Genomic DNA, 22,500 nt, shown 5'->3' with positions numbered 1-22,500 from the left:
ACAAATTGCTCCGCTTGTCCATTCGACCTAGGATGATACAGTAGAGTGGTGACATGTTCCATGACAAATATTTTATAAAATTTTGTGAACTTGTCCAATGTAAATTGAGTTCCATTATTAGACACAATGGTATCTAGAATACCATACCTGGTGAACAATTTGTGCAAAAAGCTTACTGTAACCACTGATGTCAGCGTTTTACATTTATACATTTCTAGCCACTTTGAAAAACTGTCCACAATAAGTATACCTGCACAATTAACATGCAGTCTGGACCATGGAATATCTGTTTTTGGCTATGGTTGCCATTTAATGGTAGGTTCTTTTGCAGTTAAGGCACACACTCTGCAGTCTTTCACCAATTCTTCAATGTCACAGTCCATTGTTGGCCAATATATGTAACTTCTCATTAATGATTTCATTCTCGAAATCCCTGGGTGACCAATGTGAAATTTTTTTAATAATCGCTTTTGTAGTGTGACTGGCACTACGACTCTTTGTGCATACATCAACACATTGTCACACAGTGAGAAATGGTATGCATTTGTGTTGCGCATATTTTTATCCCTTTTAGCCTTCAGCATTTCTTTCATTTTTATGATAAATTTATCGTTTTCCAATTGTTCCTAATTTTGTCTTGTAAAATAAGGCCATTCATGAATCACGTTATACAAAACATTTTTAATTTCATTTTCTGTTCGCAAAGCAGCAATCATGGTATCTTCAAATGCTTCCATATTTTTTTAAATCAGTCTCGATAGACAATCCGCATGTCCTAGTTTCTTGGATGGTATATACTCCACCTTGAAATTATAGTTTAATAATATCATACCCCAGTGTTATAACCTATAAGCGGTATGGGTAGGAATTCTTTTTTTCAATCAAGATGGAGGGTGATCAGTCTGTAGTCGAAAACTTCTATTGAGTAAAAATCTGTGAAACTTTTTCATGGCAACAATAATCTCTAATTTCTTTTTCAATTTAACAATAATATTTCACTGCTGCTATCAGAGATCGTGACGCATGAACCACTGCCTTCATGTTACCTAATAACTTACTTTCTATGGTGATGCTGGAAAAAAATTTGAATAATTTTATATTTATTTGAATTTACCTGCAATTAAAGTCACTTTGCAACAAAATTAGGTAATACATTTAATCAAGAACCTTTTGATAAAATATTACATTAACATGTTCATAAATAGAAGAAGTTGTTTTATGAAACCCATCTGAATTCACAATTATTTTAGAGTTTAATTGAAGCATACGGGACATGTTTTTTGGTTAGAAATATAGTAACAAAAGGGTTAAATTTGTTTACCAAACAGTGTATCAGTTTTTGGTTATAAGTATGCTATTAATTAACTCTTAAATTTTTGTAATGCTTTCTCTATATACATCTCCAAATACTGGTAAAAACTAGAAATTTTGTTGAAATACAGTTAGTCTAGTATAAAAATCACAAAAATATAATTATGAGTTTGGATAAAAGTTGCTAATATGAAGTAATGACATTTGGTGTACATTGAAAATGATTTTCAGCAGAAAATCCATTTATCTCTTCCATTAATGTAAGGAAGAAGGTGTCACTTTGATGTACATATCTTGTGGTGTCATCACACATTCTGACAAAAAAATTTCTTCAGCAGAAAATACTCAACAGACTTTACTTGAGAGCTCAATAGTTTTATCAGGCCCATATCATTAAGCACCAAAGTAATGATGAAATAGATGATCACTTCAATCCTGCTCAAAATCAATAAAACCTGATATCATTCAGATAACTTTTGCATACAGATGTCACTGTAATATCTCTATGACTATTTTCTCAAAGAACAAGCTCTCTTATCTAATTACATCATTAATAAATAATAATAAAATAAATCATTAATAAATGATATGACTGAATTTTAACTCACTGTTTGGGACATACCTGCCACAATGCTTGAAAATGAAGGCAAGGAAAAATATCTAAAGTTTGCTGGATAAAGAAATTTCTATATTGCAAACAGAAAGTCTTTTCATACGATGTTTGTTCTAAAATGAAGCTAAACTTTATCACTCAAAAAAGTACGTAGATCCTGCTTTATGGGCTACCACAATAACAATCCGCTGCTGGATTGGGCTACTACAATAGGAACTGCACTTATGTGTGGGTTAGGTCTTGCAGTTAATTGCAGTACAGGACATTGAGTGAACAACCACATGATCACAATATTTTTTTAAGCACAAATAACTACTTAGATTAAAAGACAGTTTTATTTTATTTTTTACACAAAACTACTAATTTTCACAATAATCCTACCAATACTGAAAGCATTATAAGCATTTAAATACACAAACTCAATTTTAGACATTTTCTGCTCAATCAATACAAAGACATCTTTTGACTAAAAAATTTTTTAATGATGTTAAAAGCTAATTTTAACTTAGTCAAAAGCTGTAGTATGAGTCACATACTTATTGTATAAGCTACTTCCTAAGACTTCTTAAGAAATGTGTGGAGAAAAGGAGGCAAAAATACTATCCAAAATAAAAATTTTGAGATACAAAAATTCCAACTATATAAAACAAAATATTTTTTACCTGATTGGCAATTTGCTGAGTAAGTTGTAAAACAACTATGAGTGCTTCTTGTTCCTGTGGTGTGATTCCACCATGTGCATGGTAACTACCAAATGTCTGAGAGGGAACTTCACGGCGAAGACTTACATAGTACTGATTCAGAGAAAGAAAAATGTGATCCCAAGATACCATTTGTGTAGAACCTCCTATAAACAGATAATGAAATACACTATTTAAATTGACAAATTTATATCAACAGTTGGAAACAAATTAATAGTAAAACAACTCAGTAATACATCTGTGTTTGTGAGAGATTTATTACACTATGTTTATTTTATGCCTGCATATTTACATCTACTGTATGTAAAGCTATATTTGCTTTATTATTTGTTCTATTGTATTATTTTGTTCATTCTATGTTTGATGGTTCACTATCAAATAATCACCTGTTTTATCTGTAACTAAATTTTATAATTTTTCTTCTATTTTGATTTCGCTAAAAGTTACTTACAGAGGGGAGTGCTAAGCAGTGATAAGTAAAATTGTAATTTTATTATCAGTTCGAATATGGTTGAGGTACATTCACACCAGTGAACAAGCTACTCCCTGCATTTTGTCATGGAAAATACATCCCATTTGTTGAGAAATGGTGTGTATACACCTATATCAACTCGCAATGCCACCTACCCAGACCATGAGATGCAAGTATTGTGGAGTAGTTATCTCCTGTTCAGTCACAGACACCAGGCAGGTAGTGCTACAAGCTGATTGAAGAGACTGACTCTCATGCTTTTCCAGTTGCTATACGGTGACTGACAGTGCTGTATACACACCATTTGTCAACAAATGGGATATATTTTCCATGACAAAATGCAGTGAGTAGCTTCTTCACTGGTTCAAGTGTGCCTCAAGCATATTCAGACTGATAATAACATTACAATTTTACTCATCACTACTTACAGCTCTCCCTCTGAGCTGCTGCACAGTGCTGCCAGTCACCATACGGCAACTGGAAAAGCATAAGAGAGTCAGTCTCTTCAATCGGAACACAGCGCCGCCTGCCTGGTGTCCATGACCGAAGAGGAGATAACTACTCCAAAATGCTTGTATCTTACGGTTTGGGTAGGTGGTGCTGCAAGCCAATATATGTGTATACACACCATCTATAAAAAAACAGGATATGTTTTCCATGACAAAACGCACTGAGTAGCTTGTTCTCCAGTTCAAATGAGCCTCAAACATATTCGGACTGATTATAACATTACAACAAAAGGTTACATCAGTAATTCTAAATATAAATAGAAATGAATAACTCTGTTAGAGTAAAACATACTTCAGATTATTGAATACATAATCCATTAATGTTACTATAGCATATCACTAGTGTACAACAAGTAATTCCTGTTAGTAACAACATGTAATAAAAAAGAAATTAAAAAGGACAGCAGATTAATTCAGTTATAGACCAATAACAGAAAAGAGAGTGACAAATAAAAGAGAGTGACAATATATTTTTAAGATGGAAGCTGTTTAACATGATGAATAACCCAGGGATTAAAATTATTTTCAAAACAAAGTAACTCATTGCAATTTTTATTTAACAACACAGTGAACTAGCAGATGAACAAAAGGACCATTTTCTATGAGCTTCTTTTGCAGACTACCTCAACAATGAAAGAGAATAACATTATGATCATGGCTGATGACTTCAATAGTTGTATTGGGCAGCACTCCAGAGGATCTTATGGCATGCATGGAAGTTATAGCTTTGGTATTAGAAATGAGGAGGAAACAATGGTGATGGGGTTTTGTGATGCAAATGACTCACTGATCTGCAATATTCTAACTTCAACAAACTTGTTAGCCATCTGATTATCTATCAGTCAGGTAGACATACATGCCAGATTGACTACATTCTGACCAGAAACAGTGATAGGCAGATGCATGTGAATGCAAAGCCCTTCCCAGGTGAAGAATATATAATTCAACATAGATTAGTGGTCAATGGCTTCATACTTAATGCATGAATGACTCACAGACATAAACTGTTATGTAAAACGAGAATACAGAAGCTTAAGGATACTTCAAACAGCCAGAAATTTAGAGATGGTCTAACTGAAGCATTTGATGAAGAGGAAAAAATAGACATATGACATAAAGGACAACTGGAAGTTCTTACATGATAACCTCTTGAGTACAACAGACTAAATTTGTGACTGGTGCAAAACTCCAGCCAGACCAAGGGTGGTATGGTCATGGGACAGTGAGGCAGGCAGGGCCATAAAATAGACAAGACAGTTTGGGAAAGAGTGGAGGAAGGGAGATAGCAGAGAACCATATCAAGTAGATAAAAGGGAAGCTGGGCAACAGATTTATCTAGCAAGAGTAGAAGCAGAAAGAAAGAAGTTTGCATAAGAAATGTTTTAGTGGATCAAAGAGAAACATGTGAGTGAGAAGTGTGTAAATATAGATAGTGGCAGTTTGCACCTAGTGACTCTGAAAAGAAAAGCAGTGTGGAAGTACTACTATAAAAGGTTATTAAATGTGGAAATGTATGAGAGAAAAGAAGACTTCCTAATGTGAACCCAACAGAGAGACCAGCAAGCCTAGTTGACATCAATATGATAGATAAAGTGAATAAGCCCCTGGTCCATCAGGAATTACTGCTGAGATGCTTAAAATATCTGGTGGTGCAGTATATGATCTTGTCACCTGGATAGGTTATCAGGTTATTCAGGAAGGTGCCACACCTAATGACTGGTGTAGCAGGATTGTAGTCAGCTATTACAAAAGTAAAGGGGAAGCCTTAGATACAATCACAGAGGTATTGAAGTCTTAGATAGAATTACAGAGGTATCTCACATCGCTGAAGCAGATCATGAAAGTTAGGGAAAGAACCATAGCTCAATTAACTAAATACAAAATTAGACTAGATGAGATGTAATTTGATTTTGTACCAGGTTAAAGTACTACTGATACTATCTTCTGAGACAACTGCAGAAGTATTTAGCTAAGAGTAAAAACAATGTATTTGGCATGCACTGACCTGAAGAAAACCTTCGACAGAGTCCCTCACTTTGTGATATGTTGATCTCTGAGGAAACTAGAGGTAGGCAAATGGCTTGTGAAAGCTGTACAAGCCATGTACAAGAGTGCTGTCAGTAGAGAGAGAGAGTTAGCTATGAGTACAGTGACAAATTTAGTGTACAGGAAGGTGTTCACTGCAGCTAGGTCCTCAATCCTCTCCAGGCCATAACAAGAAAACTGAAGACTGATTATCCCTGGGAACTACCATATGCTGATGATTCTGCTCAGATAGCAGAATCTGTAACAGAATTAGAAAATAATTTCTATTAATAGAAAGAAGCAAAACCAGGAATCAAAGAGCCTCAAAGTTAACTTCCCAAAGACCAAAGTTCTTCTAAGCATAAAACAGATAGAAACCCTACACTCTTCTGGTAAATGGTGCTGTTTGATATGAAGGAAAGGTGTAGGCAGGAATTCCATAAGGTATGCTCAGTGCAAACTATGGACACACAAGTAGTGTGGTGGAATCAAAGTAAAGTTCTTATTCTATCTTGCAAGTTTACACAGCAACTTCATTATTACCAGTGATACAAATAAAGCACCCAGTACACTCTGTAAAGTAGGTGATGTTAGGAATGGTATCTAACCATAGACAAAACTGATACTGGAGCTTGACATGCCCTTGCAGCTCACCAGATCCTGTTAAACCATCCAACTTATACCAGCATAGAAAACAGACATTAAATGATGATGATGATGATGCTTACCAGAGTTCATACTGTTCATTTTCAAAAGATTATAGCAGTGCCAAGCACACTGAGGGCTATTTGCCAAACCTGTTAACATTTTGATATAAGGCACATAGAGAGAAGAAGGCAACAGATCTCCAGCTAATCGTACAAATTTGTGAAGAGCAACCTATTGGGAAGAAAATGAACACTTAGATGTAAAACATAGTAATTTTACAAAAGCATTATATTCAGATAACAATACAGTAATAAAAAATATGTACTGTAAACTTGAAACAGACAATAATCAAACAAAAACAATTATATTTAAAAAACTTATATTAGCATAATGACTTTCCATAGACAACAAAATTTTTTAAAATATCTTCATGCAAAATATGTAAAAGTTTAATTATAAATAGAAGTCGTATTCAGAGTTACCGTTTTTTTTTTTTTTTCGTTACTAATACCTTTCCACATTTCTATATAGGAGATTAGGTGAATGAGCGTAAAATAGTCAATTTTGTTTCTTTTGACTCTGACATAATTGGTGTTCCATACTTTGTTTCTCTAGAATTCTTCAGTCAAACTTACATACGCACATACAGGAACATCTTATTGACCAAATTCAGTTTTGATTTAACTCTTCTATGGGCTAAATCTATGGGAAAACTCAACAGACTTTTTTTCCTCTTTGTTTATGCTCTGAATAATGATTCATTTCTGCAAAAATCATTCAAACTAAGTGTTGGATTAAATAATTTAATGAAGCAGTAGGGAAGAAATATTTACATGACACACGACTATTACTGTTAGACAAGGTTAAATGCTCTCTAACAACGGCTCACAGCAAACTACTTACCAATCCATTGCTCATTGACAGTTCTTTATTTAATAGCAATGTGTCATCCACCTTTTAGTCACAAGGGGGTTCTTCTACAACATCCCCCCTTTTCTAGTCTCTCCTAACTTCTCCCCTTTTGAAAATTAAATTCCACCCAGAGTTTCAATATCTCTTACATTTAGGGTTCAATTCCACTGTTTCCATTTTCTGGTGCTAGAACATGTAGTTTCAAATTGTTTGGGTGTTGGTACCTCAAATGTGTCATACAAATACTTCCATGGGGATTTCATTTCTTGTGACTGTTTTTCCATGAATCTTTTCTTAAGAAGGTTAATATGTCTTCTATGTTCAATGTTTTTTCCTTTTACTAGGAATAACATTTTTCCAAATTGTTTAATGATTAGACTGTCCTCGCAGCTATCTTTACCATATCTATATGTTTTGAAAAACTTTGTCACCTAACTTGAAGAATTTTGAGGTATTTTTGTTTGTTTGCTTTTTTCTATTTTCACTCGGTATCAACTTATCAAAAACAGATCTGATCTTTCTAGCAAACATCAATTTGCGGGTGACATTCTAGATGAGGTATTCGGAACAGGTGTTACTCGGTACACTCTTAGAAATTGTTGAAGTGCAAAGTTGTCCATTACTTCATTGTTCGCCTTTTTTAATACCCACTTGAAAGTGTCAACAAATCGATCTGCTTGTCCATTTGACCTAAGATGCTACGGCAGGGTGGTGATATATTCAATGACAAACATTTTACAAAATTTTGTGAACTTGTCCAACATAAATTGAGTTCCAATATCAGACACAATGGTGTCTGGAATACCATATCTGGTGAACAATTCATGTAAAAAGCTTACTGTAACACCGATGTCGGCTTTTTACATTAATGCATTTCTGGCCACTTTGAAAAACTGTCCACCAAAACAAGGTGAAACCTTAAGTGGACCTGCATAATCAACATGTAATCTGGACCATGGAATATCTGTTTTTGGCCACGGTTACCATTTAGTGGCAGGTGCTTTTGCAGCTAAGGCAAACCCACTGCATGCTTTTGCCAATTCTTCAATGTCATGGTCCATTGTTGGCCAATATACATAACTTCTCATTAACGATTTCACAGAATATTTTAAATTTCATTTTCTGCTTGCAAATCAACAATCACAGTATCTTCAAATGGTTCAGCATTTTCTGAAATCAGCCTTGATAAATAATCAGTGTGTCCTAATTTCCTGGATGGCATATACTCCGTATTAATACCATAGTTTAATAATATAGTACTCCAGCATTGGAAAATATAAACAATATGGGTAGGGATTTCTTTCTTTCACCCATATATCAATAATAACAGACGATGATTAATCTGTAGTCGAAAATTTCTACCAAGCAAAAATCTGTTAAATTTTTTTTTTATGGCAAAAATAATCACTAGAACCTCTTTTTCGATTTGGCTGTAATATACTTTTTTCCTGTCCATCTACTTTTTACATTCTTCTTTGAAGATTTCTTCGTATCTTCAAAAATATGCAGAGATGGTAATCCATTCTTCTGGTTTATAGCTGAATTCTTCAATTGAATTTGCTATGCTGTGTGGTGAGCAAGGAGCTGCAGTATTTTCCGACTTCAACATTAATTCCAGCAACTGCTGGTTTTTTTGCTGTTGTTGCTGCTACAGTTGCAATTGCACCATGGAGGCCAATAAGTTCTCCATGTTAAACAATTTTTTCTTTGGTTTTATACCAAAACAATAAAATTCTAAATGTCCAATGCAAGCTTCGAACAACTCGTCGCCACTTTTATATCCTGGTGTTGGATGAATAATTTAATGAAGCAGGATGAAAAGAAATATTTACATGATGCACCAGCATTACTGTTACACAAGGTTAAATGCTCTCTGGCAATGGCTCACAGTGAACTACTTTTAGTCACTTGGGGGTGTTGGAATGCTCCCACAACACAAAGGAAAAACTAAAGAAAAGAATAATAATCTAACAGTTTTGTTTCTTTGGAAAGGCTAAGTCTAAGTCCTTTCATAAAAATAACTAAGAAAAACAGTTTTCAAATTCTTACAACATTCAGGTATAAATTCATTTGTCTATTGCTAGTGGAACTATTGTCAGAATCATTTCACTTTTGGAAATAGAAATAAGTACCTCATTCATAATCACAGATGTGGTTTTTATGTCTGCTATATATTTTGCTAGATTTTTTAAAGTCTTCTTTTGAAAAAACTATGAATTCAAAATTCCAGCTTTACAATATAAAACTGGTATCCAGTTTTTATTCACTGTGGAGCATTTCATTAAGTCTAAGTGGAGAAAAAAATAGGGAAAATTCTCCAAAAGTTTGCAGTTCTCAAATATCATATAAAATAGTGTTGGATAGTATAACTCAATTGTTTACATAGTCAAATCACATATTTCCACAAATGTACAAATGAAATCAACATTAAAATATGAACAGATCATTTCAGGTGGGTACAAGCAGTTTGGTAAATTTAACCTTTGTTTGTGTGTGTGTGTGTGCGTGCATGTGTGTGTTGAGGAGGTCTATGGCTAGGTTTGTAACGGAAAGGCTAGGAGAGGACTAGAAATACTGATTTTGTCTAATAATAAATATAGATGTACTCAATGTGGTCTACTGGTGCACAAGAGATGTAGTGGAATCAAAGACGGACTGACTAAATAAAAAATTTGTTTATAACACATACACAAGAGTACTTAGCAAACAGAGCTCAAGTAAAATGTTCAGAAAGCTCTATAGAAGGAAACGATGCACACTGAAAAAGAAAAATGCCATACACAATAAAGCTCAACTTGAGTTGCCCTATATTTCCATTGATATTTCAATAATTAGGCATTTTTCAGCCTTGTATTTTACATCTTGGCTTTAAAAAAAGAAATAAACTAGACGACTTAATTCAGGAAGCTGATGCCCTTAATACAGATATTACTGGCACACAAATATCATTGCAAACATTAGAGTAAAGCTTAAAAGATGCAGATGCTTATGATATGGACTGCCTGAGATTAGTAGATGTAAGACAGAGATACTCCATTGAAATGAAAAACAAATATGAAAGGCTCATAAATTCAAATACTGAATATTACTACTAAGAAACAACCAATGGAAAACTCGATGTCAAATGGAAAAACATCAGAGACAGTGTGAAGCATGGGGCAAGCACATTACCAGAGAAAAGAAAGATCAACTATGAATGACTAAAGAATTTCTCCATTTGACGTTAAGTATGCAAAAAGACAAACAAGACTGACCCCCAAGAAATATAAAGAAATAAATATAAACAGAAACAAAACTGGCTGAATGAAAAGTATGTTGAAATCCAGAATCTCCACACAAGCAAAAAGAGCAAAATGTACAAAACTATCAAAAAAATTAGAAATAGTGAAACAAAAATGTATAAAATTATCAAAAAAAATTAGAAATAGTGAAACAAAAATGTTCAAAGGTGGGTTTTTAAAAACAAAAAAAAAAGGCTCATTTCATAAATTATACCAAGGCATTTGACCACAGAGAAAAAAAGTTGGCTTAGAAGGGAAGAACATCAGAATCATGTGTGTGTTATACCGTAACCAACAGGCAATCATCATAATAAATCAAGAATTTTCAGAACTAGCAGAGATCAAAAGAGTAAGACAAAGATGTGTATTATCATCATTCTTTTTTGATATCTACACAGAGTGTATATTCAGAGAGTCAACTGAAATCAAAGGATTCACAACCCATGGCATAAATATAGACAATATAAGATATGCCAATCATGCAGACTTATTGAAAAGCTACAAGAAATAGCTGATGTTGTAAAAGAGCAAAGTGACAAGAAAGGTCTATATAAGAATGTGAAAAACAAAATGGTTATTTGTGTGACAGAACAAAAGGAAGCAAATAATAAATCAGAAAGGTCACTGTGTAGAAAAAATTACTCAAAAAACAAGGCTAAAACAACATATATAAGAATGAAAAAAATATCTTCACTTCAGAAGACTTAATACTACACCTAACATTAGGGCTAGCAAAAATTCAATTTGCTCTATGGGACAGAAACTTGGACAATGTACAGAGCAATGGGGAAAGAGATAGATAACTTGGAGATGTGGGTTGTTTGCAGGTTGAGCAGACTGAATTGGAAAGACAGGGTAGCAAACACAGCAGAGCTAGAATAGCTGAAAGTTCAAAGACACCTATTGGCAAGAATCAAGTCCACAAAGGTATATTTTGGACAGAAAATGGGCAACAAGTCATTGCCCAAGACCATCCTGACAGAAATTGTCAAAGGAAAAGAGGAAGTGGCAATCAAAGACATTTGTAAACAGATGACATCTGTTTGCTTTTCATACTAGCATGGACTGGTTGGGTCATTGTTGTTGACCCTAGATAGAACAAATTGAATTTTTGTTTGTTTTCTACAACCTTTTGGCTAAATCCTTCAATGCAGTGTGCTAGGATAGCCAGAGTCTAATGACTAAAACAAGTAAAAAAAAAAAGAGTAGTGTTGATGAAAGGATAAATGGTATCCCTAGTTACACTGCAAGAAATGATGGTGAACAAAAGTCATTCACTTTCATTCATAGTCATAACAGCAGCATAGCACAGTGAAACTGAGAAGAGGAACTATTGACAGATGAGTATAGGAGCAAGAGTGAAAGAGGCATAGGTAATAGAGGCATGGGCAATAGAGATAAGGGTGGTAGACAAGGGAAATCCAGGATAAACAGTGATGAGTAATGGAGGGGTAAGTGACAGAGAGACAACTGATGCAAGAGCAAATGATATGTATATTGGTAAAATGAGATGCAATAGAAGCCAATAACATAGATTTGATGGTATGCATAAATATATATATATATATATATATATATATATATATATATATAATAATAATAATAATAATAATAATAATAATAATAATGATGATGATGATAATAGTTTGACCAAAGAGGTATCATTGGTCTCAATATTTCCCATCTTCAGAGAGAGAGAGAGAGAGAGCAATGTCACTCTATCTCAACCCTGTTACTCTTCCTAGCTACCCCTCTGCCACCAATAATCAAAAATCATCTTGCTTTTCTTTCCCTCCTATGTACATCCATAGATATAAATACATATGTTCACTTGAGTGTGCACATATGTAATATGTATGTATGTACATATTTACACACACACACACACAGAGGCATGACTTTTATGGCTATGCTCCCCACAGGCTTGTGAGAGCTGGTACCATGTAAAAATTACCCATGCCAGTGTCACATAAAAGACACCCAGTACACTTTGTAAAGTGGGTAGCTTTAGGAGGGGCATTCAGCCATAGAAATCATATAAAAACAGACAACTGAAGCTTGTTAAAGCTCTCCGGCAGGCCAGCTCCTGTCAAAACATCCAAGTCCACAACCTTTGAACAGCCACAATCAGTATAGACAGTTCTTACAGTCAAATCTGCTAAAGATTTGGAGGGGAAATTCCTGAAACAAATGTTCACAATTAAAAAAAAAAGCTAAACTTTTAGAAGTAGGAGAGAAATCAAAACCCTGCTACTATCAGGGAAATGGCCATGCTTGATGTGCAGAAAAGGAGTAGGTAAGAATTCTAGAGAGCAGGTGTGGCTGTGTGGTTAAGAAGTTTGCTTCCAACTACATGGTTTCAGGTTCAGTCTCATCACACTCCATGGTACCATGGGTAAGTAGGTTCTACTATAACTTCAGGCGGACCAAAATCTTATGAGTGGATTTGGTGTACAGAAACCAAAAGAAGCTCTTGACATTGTATGATAGTTGTAAATGATTGGTTCTGTCACACAATCAGTGTCATTCATTTTCAATACTCTGTGAGAACATGCCTGGTCATGGAGAAATACTACCTTACTTGGAAACAGGTGAAAGTTCATAACGGGAAACACATCTGGCTATAAAAAGTCTGACTCAAAAAGCTGTCCAACTCATGCAAGCATGGAAAAGTAAACATTAAAGCAATAGTAATGATAATGATGATAGTACCCGATGTAAATTATGGATGCACAAGATGTAATAGGATCACAACAGACAAAGAAAGAAAATAAACAGTTGAGATATGGGTGTAACAGGTGCATGGGAACAATAAGCACTGCATTCTATAGAGTTAGATTGATACAGAGATATCAAATTAATTTTATCCTGTAATAGAAATGGCAACCAACTCAACAACCTCAGGAAAGACTTAGTTAAACCTTCTTCCAAAAGCCGTGACCTTAAAAACACTTTAAGTACTTATGTTTGTAGAGTTAATTTGTTAAACATTACCCTTAAATTAGTTTCCGGTACTTATAACTCCTGTGAAAATTTTAATGAGACTATACAGTATATCCACAAAGACTCCAGTTACTTTCTCCTACCATTTTGAGTAATTCAACTGTTAAAATCAGTAAAAGGATTAACGGTCTACCTTATTATAATTATCGACAAATTTCGTTAGTCTAGGTAATATGTGTAAGGATATACTAAATCGTGTAACTAAATTATCTGATATTATGAAAACTTTGCCTGATACCTCAGCATGTCACATTGCTTTTTCACCATGTACCTAAACTAAATGATGCTTTAGTAGTATTGTTAAACATGCTAAATATGATAATCAAACAAGTTAAAAATCAGGTTTTTTAAAGTTATACTACCAAGAAGATATAGAAAATATTACCTGACGCTGAGTCGGACGATGACGTAAGGTCCCAGGTCCAAAATGACTTTCAGTTTGAATAGATTCAGCAGGGTACCAATATTCTAATGCATATTCCAAACCAAGTCTATCATCTCCATATAGATATGCAAGCTACAAAGAAAAGTATACAAATAATTTTATGCATCATGGAAATATTATACATAAACACATATAGACACAAGTATAAATGCACAAATCAGAGGAGGTGGAAGAAACTATAACTCATTACTTCTCCTCGGACCAGGGAGTTGGTCTCAATACTTGCAACAAAGTGAAATCTGGTTGAGGCCAGGAAGTGATAGTAACTAGGCAATGGATCAAATCTATCACACATGAACAGAAATAAAACTTCAAGCAAGCATAAGCTTTCAGAAAAATGCAGTTTTATCAAAATTATATATGTACTTGCTCTCACTATCCTCCAGCAGTCATATTTTTCAGTTGCCTTAATATAATTACATACAAACTCACATTTACTTCTTTCACACTGTACAAATTCAAGCACTTGTAAGAGTAAATCACCCAATATTTCTGCTGTTCTAATGGCGTCTCTGTGCTCGAAAATAAATTATCATCTTATTTGTATCTTACAATACACATAACGGAACTTATAGACAAAATAAATACAAATGCTAGTTTGTTTATACTTATATACACATAGTTGTAGATTTATCTTTATAATGTCTAAACAGGTGGATTAATTTGTCACCTGGCAGTTTAGCTTAATGGTAAAGCACTTAGCCGGAGTCTTCTAAGGATGTGAGCTTGAGTCCCATTGCTGTTTGTTGACAAATTTTTCCATTTGTAAATGTAATTTACCCAATATTTCTGCTGTTCTAATGGCGCCTCTGCATTCGTAAATAAATTACCATCTTATTTGTATCTTACAACATACATTTCGTTGTTTATAACAAAAAAAAAATGTTGATTTGTTTAGATTTATATGAATATAATTGTAGAGTTAGCTTTGTAGCATCTAAAAAAGAAGATTGATTTGTCAGCTGGCAGTTTAGCTTAACCCTTTAGCATTCAGATTACTCTGTCAAATGTAATGCTTATTTATTCACATTGTTTTGAATTAATCATGTATTACCCTTAGATTTCAAATTTCCATGATGCGATTGTTTATGAGAATAATATTGTAGGGTAAGTGAGAGAGGTTGGATTTGGCCAATCTGGAAATAATGCAGGTAGACTATGACCAGTCTAAATGCAAAATGGTTAATACTAAAGCATTTGGCTGGGGTATTCAAGGGATGTGGGTTCGAGTCCCATGTTGACAATAGTTTCTGCTTTGTAAAGGTAATTTACCCAATATTTCTACTGTTCTAATGGTGCATCTGAATTTGAAAATAAATTATCTTATTTCTACCTTATATATATATATATATATATATATATATATATATATGTATGTATGTATGTATATACACATACAAAAGTGTGTGTATGTATATGTGTATGTATATATAAGACATGTATCTACTACATATGTGGAAAATCGGTGTGTGTTTGTTTGTGACGTTGTTAGCTAACTCCTCCTACATCGTTTTATTGATTTTGACAAAACTTGACACATGAGTAGAACTCATGTCTGGAAACTTTGTGACATACTTAGATTGTTAAAAAAATTGATAATACAGCCCCTGGAAGGGACCTTTATATCTACCTCATATAACTAATTTTTTAAACACCCAAGGGAAATAACCCATAGTACCTGTACAATATCTTTTTTAACCCTTTAGTGTTCAAACCGGCCGTAACCGGCCAAAATTAATTCCCCTTTATTTGTTCAAACCGGCCATATCCGGCCGTATCCGATGGCTCTACGAATTCGCTAAAAAAATAAACAAATTACGTTATTGAATTCTCGTAGCTTTGAGATAATGCGAGATGAAGCCTTTCCCGCCTTTATTCAAGTATAAATACTGTGAAATTTTTTAGACCACATGGTTTTTTCAACATTTGAAGAGAAGTGGTTATCTTGGTTGTGAAAAAAATGGCGTCAGCCAGTAGCGATTCCGATTTTGAAGGCTTTACTATTGATGATATTGAAAATATCAATGAAAACAAAAGTATTTTGTCTTTGGATGAATCTGATATCGATATTAGTGATTTTTCGTTGGATGAGGAAGAGTTTAATAACGAAAGTGAAGAAAATGAAAGTGATGAAAATGATAGTGTAAACATGACAACATGGTCAAAAATCGTAACACCGACCACTATTTCTGATTTTACAGAAAACACTGGTCCACAACATAATTTACCTCCTGATGCTCAACCATTAGACTATTTTTTAAAATTTCTACCTGAAAGTTTCTTTGAAAATGTTGCCGAGGAAACTAACAAATATGCGCAACATTTAATTACTGTTCGTGGAAGGAACGATCCACTATGGCAGCCAACAACTACTGCGGAAATGAGAGCATTTTTCACAATCAACATTATGTTTGGTGTGAAACAGCTTCCTCGACTGTAGAACTATTGGAGTCCCGATGTAAGGTATGGTGATCCGTATATCTCAAGTATTATGTCCAAGACGAGGTATTCAAAAATATCTCAGTATTTGCATTTGACTGATTCTGTAAATGACCCCAACAAAAACGACCCAAACTACGATCCCCTGTACAAAGTACATCCTATAATCGATTTACTTGTTAATAATTATAGAACTGTGTATGTACCTGGGAAAAATCTCAGTGTAGATGAAGCCATGATAGGCTATAAGGGCAGAGTACATTTTCGGCAGTACATGCCTGCCAAACCTACTAAATGGGGGATCAAGGTATGGGAAGTTTGTGAATCAGAGACTGGATACTGTGTAAACTTCGATGTTAACACAGGTAAAAAGTATAATGGAAACCGACCGCATGGATTGGGACATGATGTAGTGTGGTCCCTTACTGAACCATTTCACCATTAGCACCGACACTTCTATTTCGACCGTTTTTTTTCGTCAGTGACTTTGGCGGAAAATCTTGCGAGTGTAAGTACGTACATGTGTAGTACTGTTATGGGAAACCGTAAAGGTTTACCCTGTGAAATGAAAACAAAATTAAAAAATAGAGGAGATGTTCTACAGATGCGTAAAGAAAATATTTTAGTTACTGCTTTCAAAGACAAAAGACAGATTTTATTTCTGTCTTCTAATGAACAACCTGGTGTTGGTGCTGACGGGAAACCGCTCGTGAATATTTGTTATAACAAATATATGGGTGGGGTTGATAAATCCGACCAATATCGTGCATATTACCCAGTTGGTCGACCTGGGAAGAAATGGTGGAGGTACATTTTGTGGTTTTTAGTGAATCTAACTATAGTAAATTCATATATTGTATATGTAAAAAGTCACAAAGTACCTCCGCCACCAAAAGACTACGACCATTTGAAATTTCGGGTTGACATCGCATCTCAGTTACGTGAGGACTTTTCTTCTAGAAAGCACAGAACTGGGAGAAAAGCAAAATTAACTGAGGTGGATGTCAACACAGAAAATATTGACTTCCATAAAGTCGAAAAGATAAATGGAAGGAAAAAAGTTTGCAGACTGTGTTCGCTGCAAAAAAGAAAAACTGCAAAGGGGTATCAGTTCGAGACCTCATATATGTGCTCCTTCTGCAAAGTGCCCTTGTGTAAAGGGTGCTTTGGGCAGTTTCATGACAGAAATATGTCGTAACTGTATTATTTTGTAAGTATATTATTTTATACATTCTTTTTCATTTTATTATAAATAATATGTGAAAGTGAGAACTACATATTAATTTTCACTATGTTACACACCGGTATTCACCTTTGCCTCCCCTGTTAATGAGATTTTTTTTAGTAGATGCATTCTGTTACGTAAATGAATTCGTTAAATTTTATACGAGTGCATAGCCAATGGTATATTGACTGGTAAAAGAGTTTTGTACTTTATTTTCAATGATAACGATTGAATGAAATATAGAAAAAGAATAAAATCTTTTACTGATTACACCCGTATTTTAATTAATTCAAATTAATGTACCTCATCTTGAAAAATGTAAAATTGTTGGCGGTTGACATCTGGGATTATATTTAGCAGCAAACCAAGCAGATAAGATGTATTAAGAATATGAATTTTAGTGTTTATTCATAATGTTATTGTTTTTACACCTGTTAATTAAATTTACCTGCCCATAAAAGTCAAATTTAGTCAGAAAGATCAGCTAAAATTACGTAATTATAAACTACTGGCATATAAGCACCCATTTACAAAATTTCAATTCTGTATGTAGAAAATTAACAAAGTTACAAGCAAATATTGTGGACACCCCACTTGAACCTGAATAAATCAAAATTAATGTGAACAGATAAGCATTACATTTGACAAATTAATCTGAACACTAAAGGGTTAAACACTCAAGAGAAATAACCCATTTCATTGTTTATGTTCAATTACTTTGAATACTGATTTTTTGTATGTCCTATTTCAAATTTTTGCAGACAATATCACTTTTATAGATATATATATCTACATATATAGATACACACACACACACACACACACACACACACACACACACACATATATATATATAATATAAATAATACATGATTCAACACTATGCATCCTCTTCAAATTAAGTTTTATCTATCTATATGTATATATATATCATCATCATCATCATCGTTTAACGTCCGCTTTCCATGCTAGCATGGGTTGGACGATTTGACTGAGGACTGGTGAAACCGGATGGCAACACCAGGCTCCAATCTAATTTGGCAGAGTTTCTACAGCTGGATGCCCTTCCTAACGCCAACCACTACATATATATATGTATGTATATATATATACATATATATATATATATACATATATATATGTATGTATATATATGCATATATATAAATACATGTATAAATATACATACATATATACACACACACACCACCACCAACACACACACACATACATACATATATAAACATCATCATCATCATCGTCTAACGTCCGCCATCTATGCTAGCATGGGTGGGATGGTTTCTCAAGTGCTGGCCAGGCAGAAGCCTGCACCAGACTATTGTGACTGTTTTGGCAGGATTTTTACAGCTTCCTAATGGCAACCAGTCAGCAGAGTGGACTTAGTGCCTCTTTAATGTGGCATAAGCACAGGGATGTCAGTCCTGGCAAGGTTTTTACAGCTGATCACCAACCACTTACCAGTATGCACTGGGTGCTTTTAAGTAGCAACTGTACTGGCATGGTCACCAAGCACTCACAAAGCAAAAAAGAAAACACAAAAACAAAGACTTTCAAGAGTGGAGGGGGCATTGGAGGAGGTGATCTTGTGTCGGATGATGAAACGTTATAGTGAGACAGGGAGACAGAAACAGGTGTCTTGCTGTAGAGGAAGTACAGGGTTACCCAGATGAGAGAGAGAGAGAGAGAGAGAGATCAGGAATGAAGACACAAAAAGGTGTGCTACCAAAAAGGAATACATGGTTACCCAACCTGAGGGAAGTGCAGAAGGGGGAGGGGCGACAGCAGGATAGAGATGGTGGGAAAATGCCAGGCGCACTCACATGTTACAGGGATCAGAATATAAATGGGATGGCTGACTAAAGGAACAGAGGGATATACATCATGGCAAGTCCTAGGGCATATCCTTGAGGTTTGAAACGCCATAATATTGCGAAGGAAGTCTGATTAAAGAGTGAAGGAAAGCGGGAGTGGCAAAAACCAGGGGGGGGGGCTACTAGATAGCAATGATACAGAGAAGCAGGGCTGTGAAGACAGGATTGGGGAGTGAGAACTAGGCATAATGTATAAATGTGAGGAAGAGAAGAGAGGTGGAGGTGTAGATTGTTTTGTTGCGGTAGGGTGAGTGAAAAGATTTATTGCTACGTATGGCTGGAACACACAGGTCGGGGGCTAGCAGAGAGCAATACAGTAAGGCATGTGGGTGGAACACACAGGTTGGGGGCTAAGGGAGAGCAATGATACAGTGGCACAGGGCCAACAGGTAAGCATAGTACATGAAACGGAAATGTCAAGGAAGAGAAGATATGTAGAGATGTAGTTTGGTTTGCTGTGGTCGAGTGTGTGAGAAGTTTTGTTGCTAAGTGTGGGTTGGACACACAGAGCTTCAGTTTTGCAGTCGTGGGTGAGTCTTCTCTTGGAATTCATCTCGCCAGACATCACGGCCCACTGTCATTTCCTATGTGAGGCCCATTATCCTGAGACCGCTCCTTACCACTTCATCTTACGTTTTCCTGGGTGTCCCTCTTCCACAGGCATCAACCACTTTCATTGACCAGTACTTCTTTATGCAGTTGTTCTCATTCATATATGCAACACATGTCCAAACCAACGCAGTCTTCTCTCTTGCATGCCACATCTGATTCCTCTTATGCTCAGCCATTCTCTCCATACATTTGCACTGAGCCATACATATGCACTGATGTAGCACATGCAATGGAGTACACTACCTTTGTTTCTCTCCAGTTTATGCATGTCTTCTGCATTCAGAGACCATGTCTCACTAACACGGAGTACAGCTGTTTGCACACAGTCATATAGTGCATTCATTCTGACGGAGTCCTTCTGTTGCCAAAAGAGGTAATAGCTCTCTAAAGTTCCTCCATCCAATACTTATTTTAGAAACAATACATTCATGATTCATACACACACACAGACATATACATGTGTGTGTGTGTGTGTGAATATATATATATATATGGGAGAATATACGAAAAAACAACAACAGGCGAGGACGGGTGGTGTAAATAACGAAAGGATGTATTAGTATGACGCTCGGGAATACGGAAAGTCTTTGACGTTTCGAGCTACGCTCTTCAACAGAAAGAATACGGAGACAAGGAGAAAAACACGGAGAAAAAAAATTGAATAGTGTTCAGTCAACGGTCAATCATAATAATGGCTGACCGGAAGTTAGTAATTCTTTTTTCAGGAGAGCTAAGAAAAGGGGGAGATAACAAACGGTGATCGAAGAACGAGGGGCTGTGTGTGGGAGATAGAATGCTGGTGATCTTGAAGTATGTAGTGTGAAAATGGGGAAGGGAGAAAGGAGTTGGTCAGTTGTAGTGTGTGTGTGGTGTGATGCGAGGGTATTGGTGTGGTGTGATGTGAGGGTGTTGGGAGGTGGGGAAGGCATGGGTGGAGTGTGAGTTAGGCTGAGGATGGGGTAGAGGTAGGGGTCTGTAGGTAGGGTGGGGTATGTGGGTAGGGGGTGGGTGGTGGGTGTAAGGAATTGGATGGGGTGGAGTGGGAAGGTAGAGTAGGAGTGTGTTGGGGTGTGGTGGGATGAGCTTATGAGGGGGTGTTGACGATGAAGGGGGAAGGGGAAGGTGGATGTAAGAGAGGGGGAAGATGGGTATGGGAGGGGAGAGGAAGAGAGGGTGGGTATAAGAGAGGGAAGGTGGATTGAGAGAGGGGGAAGGTGGGTATGGGGGGGAGAAAGAGAGGAAGAGAAAGAGAGTGAGAGAGAAGAGAGTGAGAGAGAAGAGAGTGAGAGAGAAGAGAGTGAGAGAGAAGAGAGTGAGAGAGAAGAGAGTGAGAGAGAAGAGAGTGAGAGAGAAGAGAGTGAGAGAGAAGAGAGTGAGAGAGAAGAGAGTGAGAGAGAAGAGAGTGAGAGAGAAGAGAGTGAGAGAGAAGAGAGTGAGAGAGAAGAGAGTGAGAGAGAAGAGAGTGAGAGAGAAGAGAGTGAGAGAGAAGAGAGTGAGAGAGAAGAGAGTGAGAGAGAAGAGAGTGAGAGAGAGGGAAGAGGGGTATGGGGGGAGAAAGAGAGGAAGAGAAAGAGAGTGAGAGAGGAGAGAGGGAAAGAGAGAAGAGAGTGAGAGAGTAAGAGTGTAGAGAGTAAGAGTGTAGAGAGTAAGAGTGTAGAGAGTAAGAGTGTAGAGAGTAAAAGTGTAGAGAGTAAGAGTGAGAGAAGGGGGAGTACGAGAGAAGAGAGTGAGAGAGAGTAAGAGAGAGGAGAGAAAGAGTAGGGGTGAAGAGAAGTGGGAGTGAAGAGAAGTGGGAGTGAAGAGAAGTGGGAAGAGAAGTAGGAGTGAAGAGAAGTAGGAATGAAGAGAAGTAGGAAGAGAAGTTGGAGTGAATAGAAGTAGGAGTGAATAGAAGTAGGAGTGAAGAGAGGTGAAGAGATGTACAAAGAAGTAGGAGTCGGAGCAGGAGAGATGGATGGTAGGAGGGAAGGTGGGGGAGAGAGAGACAGGAGGAGGGGGTTAGATGAAGAGGGGAGGGGAGTTGAGCCCATGTGGCGCAAAGGAGCGAAGAGAGAAGATTAATCCCTGTTCACGGTGCAAACGGGAGTCCAGATGGCCCCTGTGCATGGACAATCCAAACACAGACAGGTGTTGCTGCAAGGAGTGGCCGGCAGAACGGAAGTGGCGTGACACCGAGGTGTCATTGCCAACGTTGATGTCTCGGAGGTGTTCCGCGAATCGGTCGGCCAGGCGGCGCCCCGTTTGTCCGATGTACAGAGAATGGCAGAGAGAGCAGGAGATGCAATAGATGATGTTGGTAGAAGTGCAGGTGAAGGAGTCGGTGATGCGATAGGGTCGGTGATGGGTGCTGGTGAGGAGGGTGGTGTTGGAGAAGTAAGGGCAAGTGTGGCAGCGTGGGCGGGAGCAGGGGAA

General features: G+C 36.3%; 1 protein-coding gene across 1 annotated transcript in view; it reads right to left on the bottom strand.

Moving 5' to 3' along the window:
- Nucleotides 1–22,500, bottom strand: part of LOC106881660 (nuclear pore complex protein Nup205) — a 348,272-nt gene that overhangs the window by 175,392 nt on the left and 150,380 nt on the right. Inside the window, exons 11-13 of the mRNA XM_089363638.1 lie at nt 13,861–13,992; nt 6,360–6,510; nt 2,587–2,771 (exon numbers count right to left, since the gene is read on the bottom strand). Coding sequence (XP_089219764.1) covers nt 2,587–2,771; nt 6,360–6,510; nt 13,861–13,992 — 468 coding nt within the window. The remainder of the gene's footprint in view (nt 1–2,586; nt 2,772–6,359; nt 6,511–13,860; nt 13,993–22,500) is intronic.

The sequence above is a fragment of the Octopus bimaculoides genome, chromosome 15, assembly GCF_046866305.1.
Source record: "Octopus bimaculoides isolate indiv1 chromosome 15, ASM4686630v1, whole genome shotgun sequence".
NCBI lineage: Eukaryota > Metazoa > Mollusca > Cephalopoda > Octopoda > Octopodidae > Octopus > Octopus bimaculoides.
The sequence above is the reverse complement of the archived record's forward strand: the minus strand, read 5'-3'. Positions and strand labels throughout refer to the sequence as shown.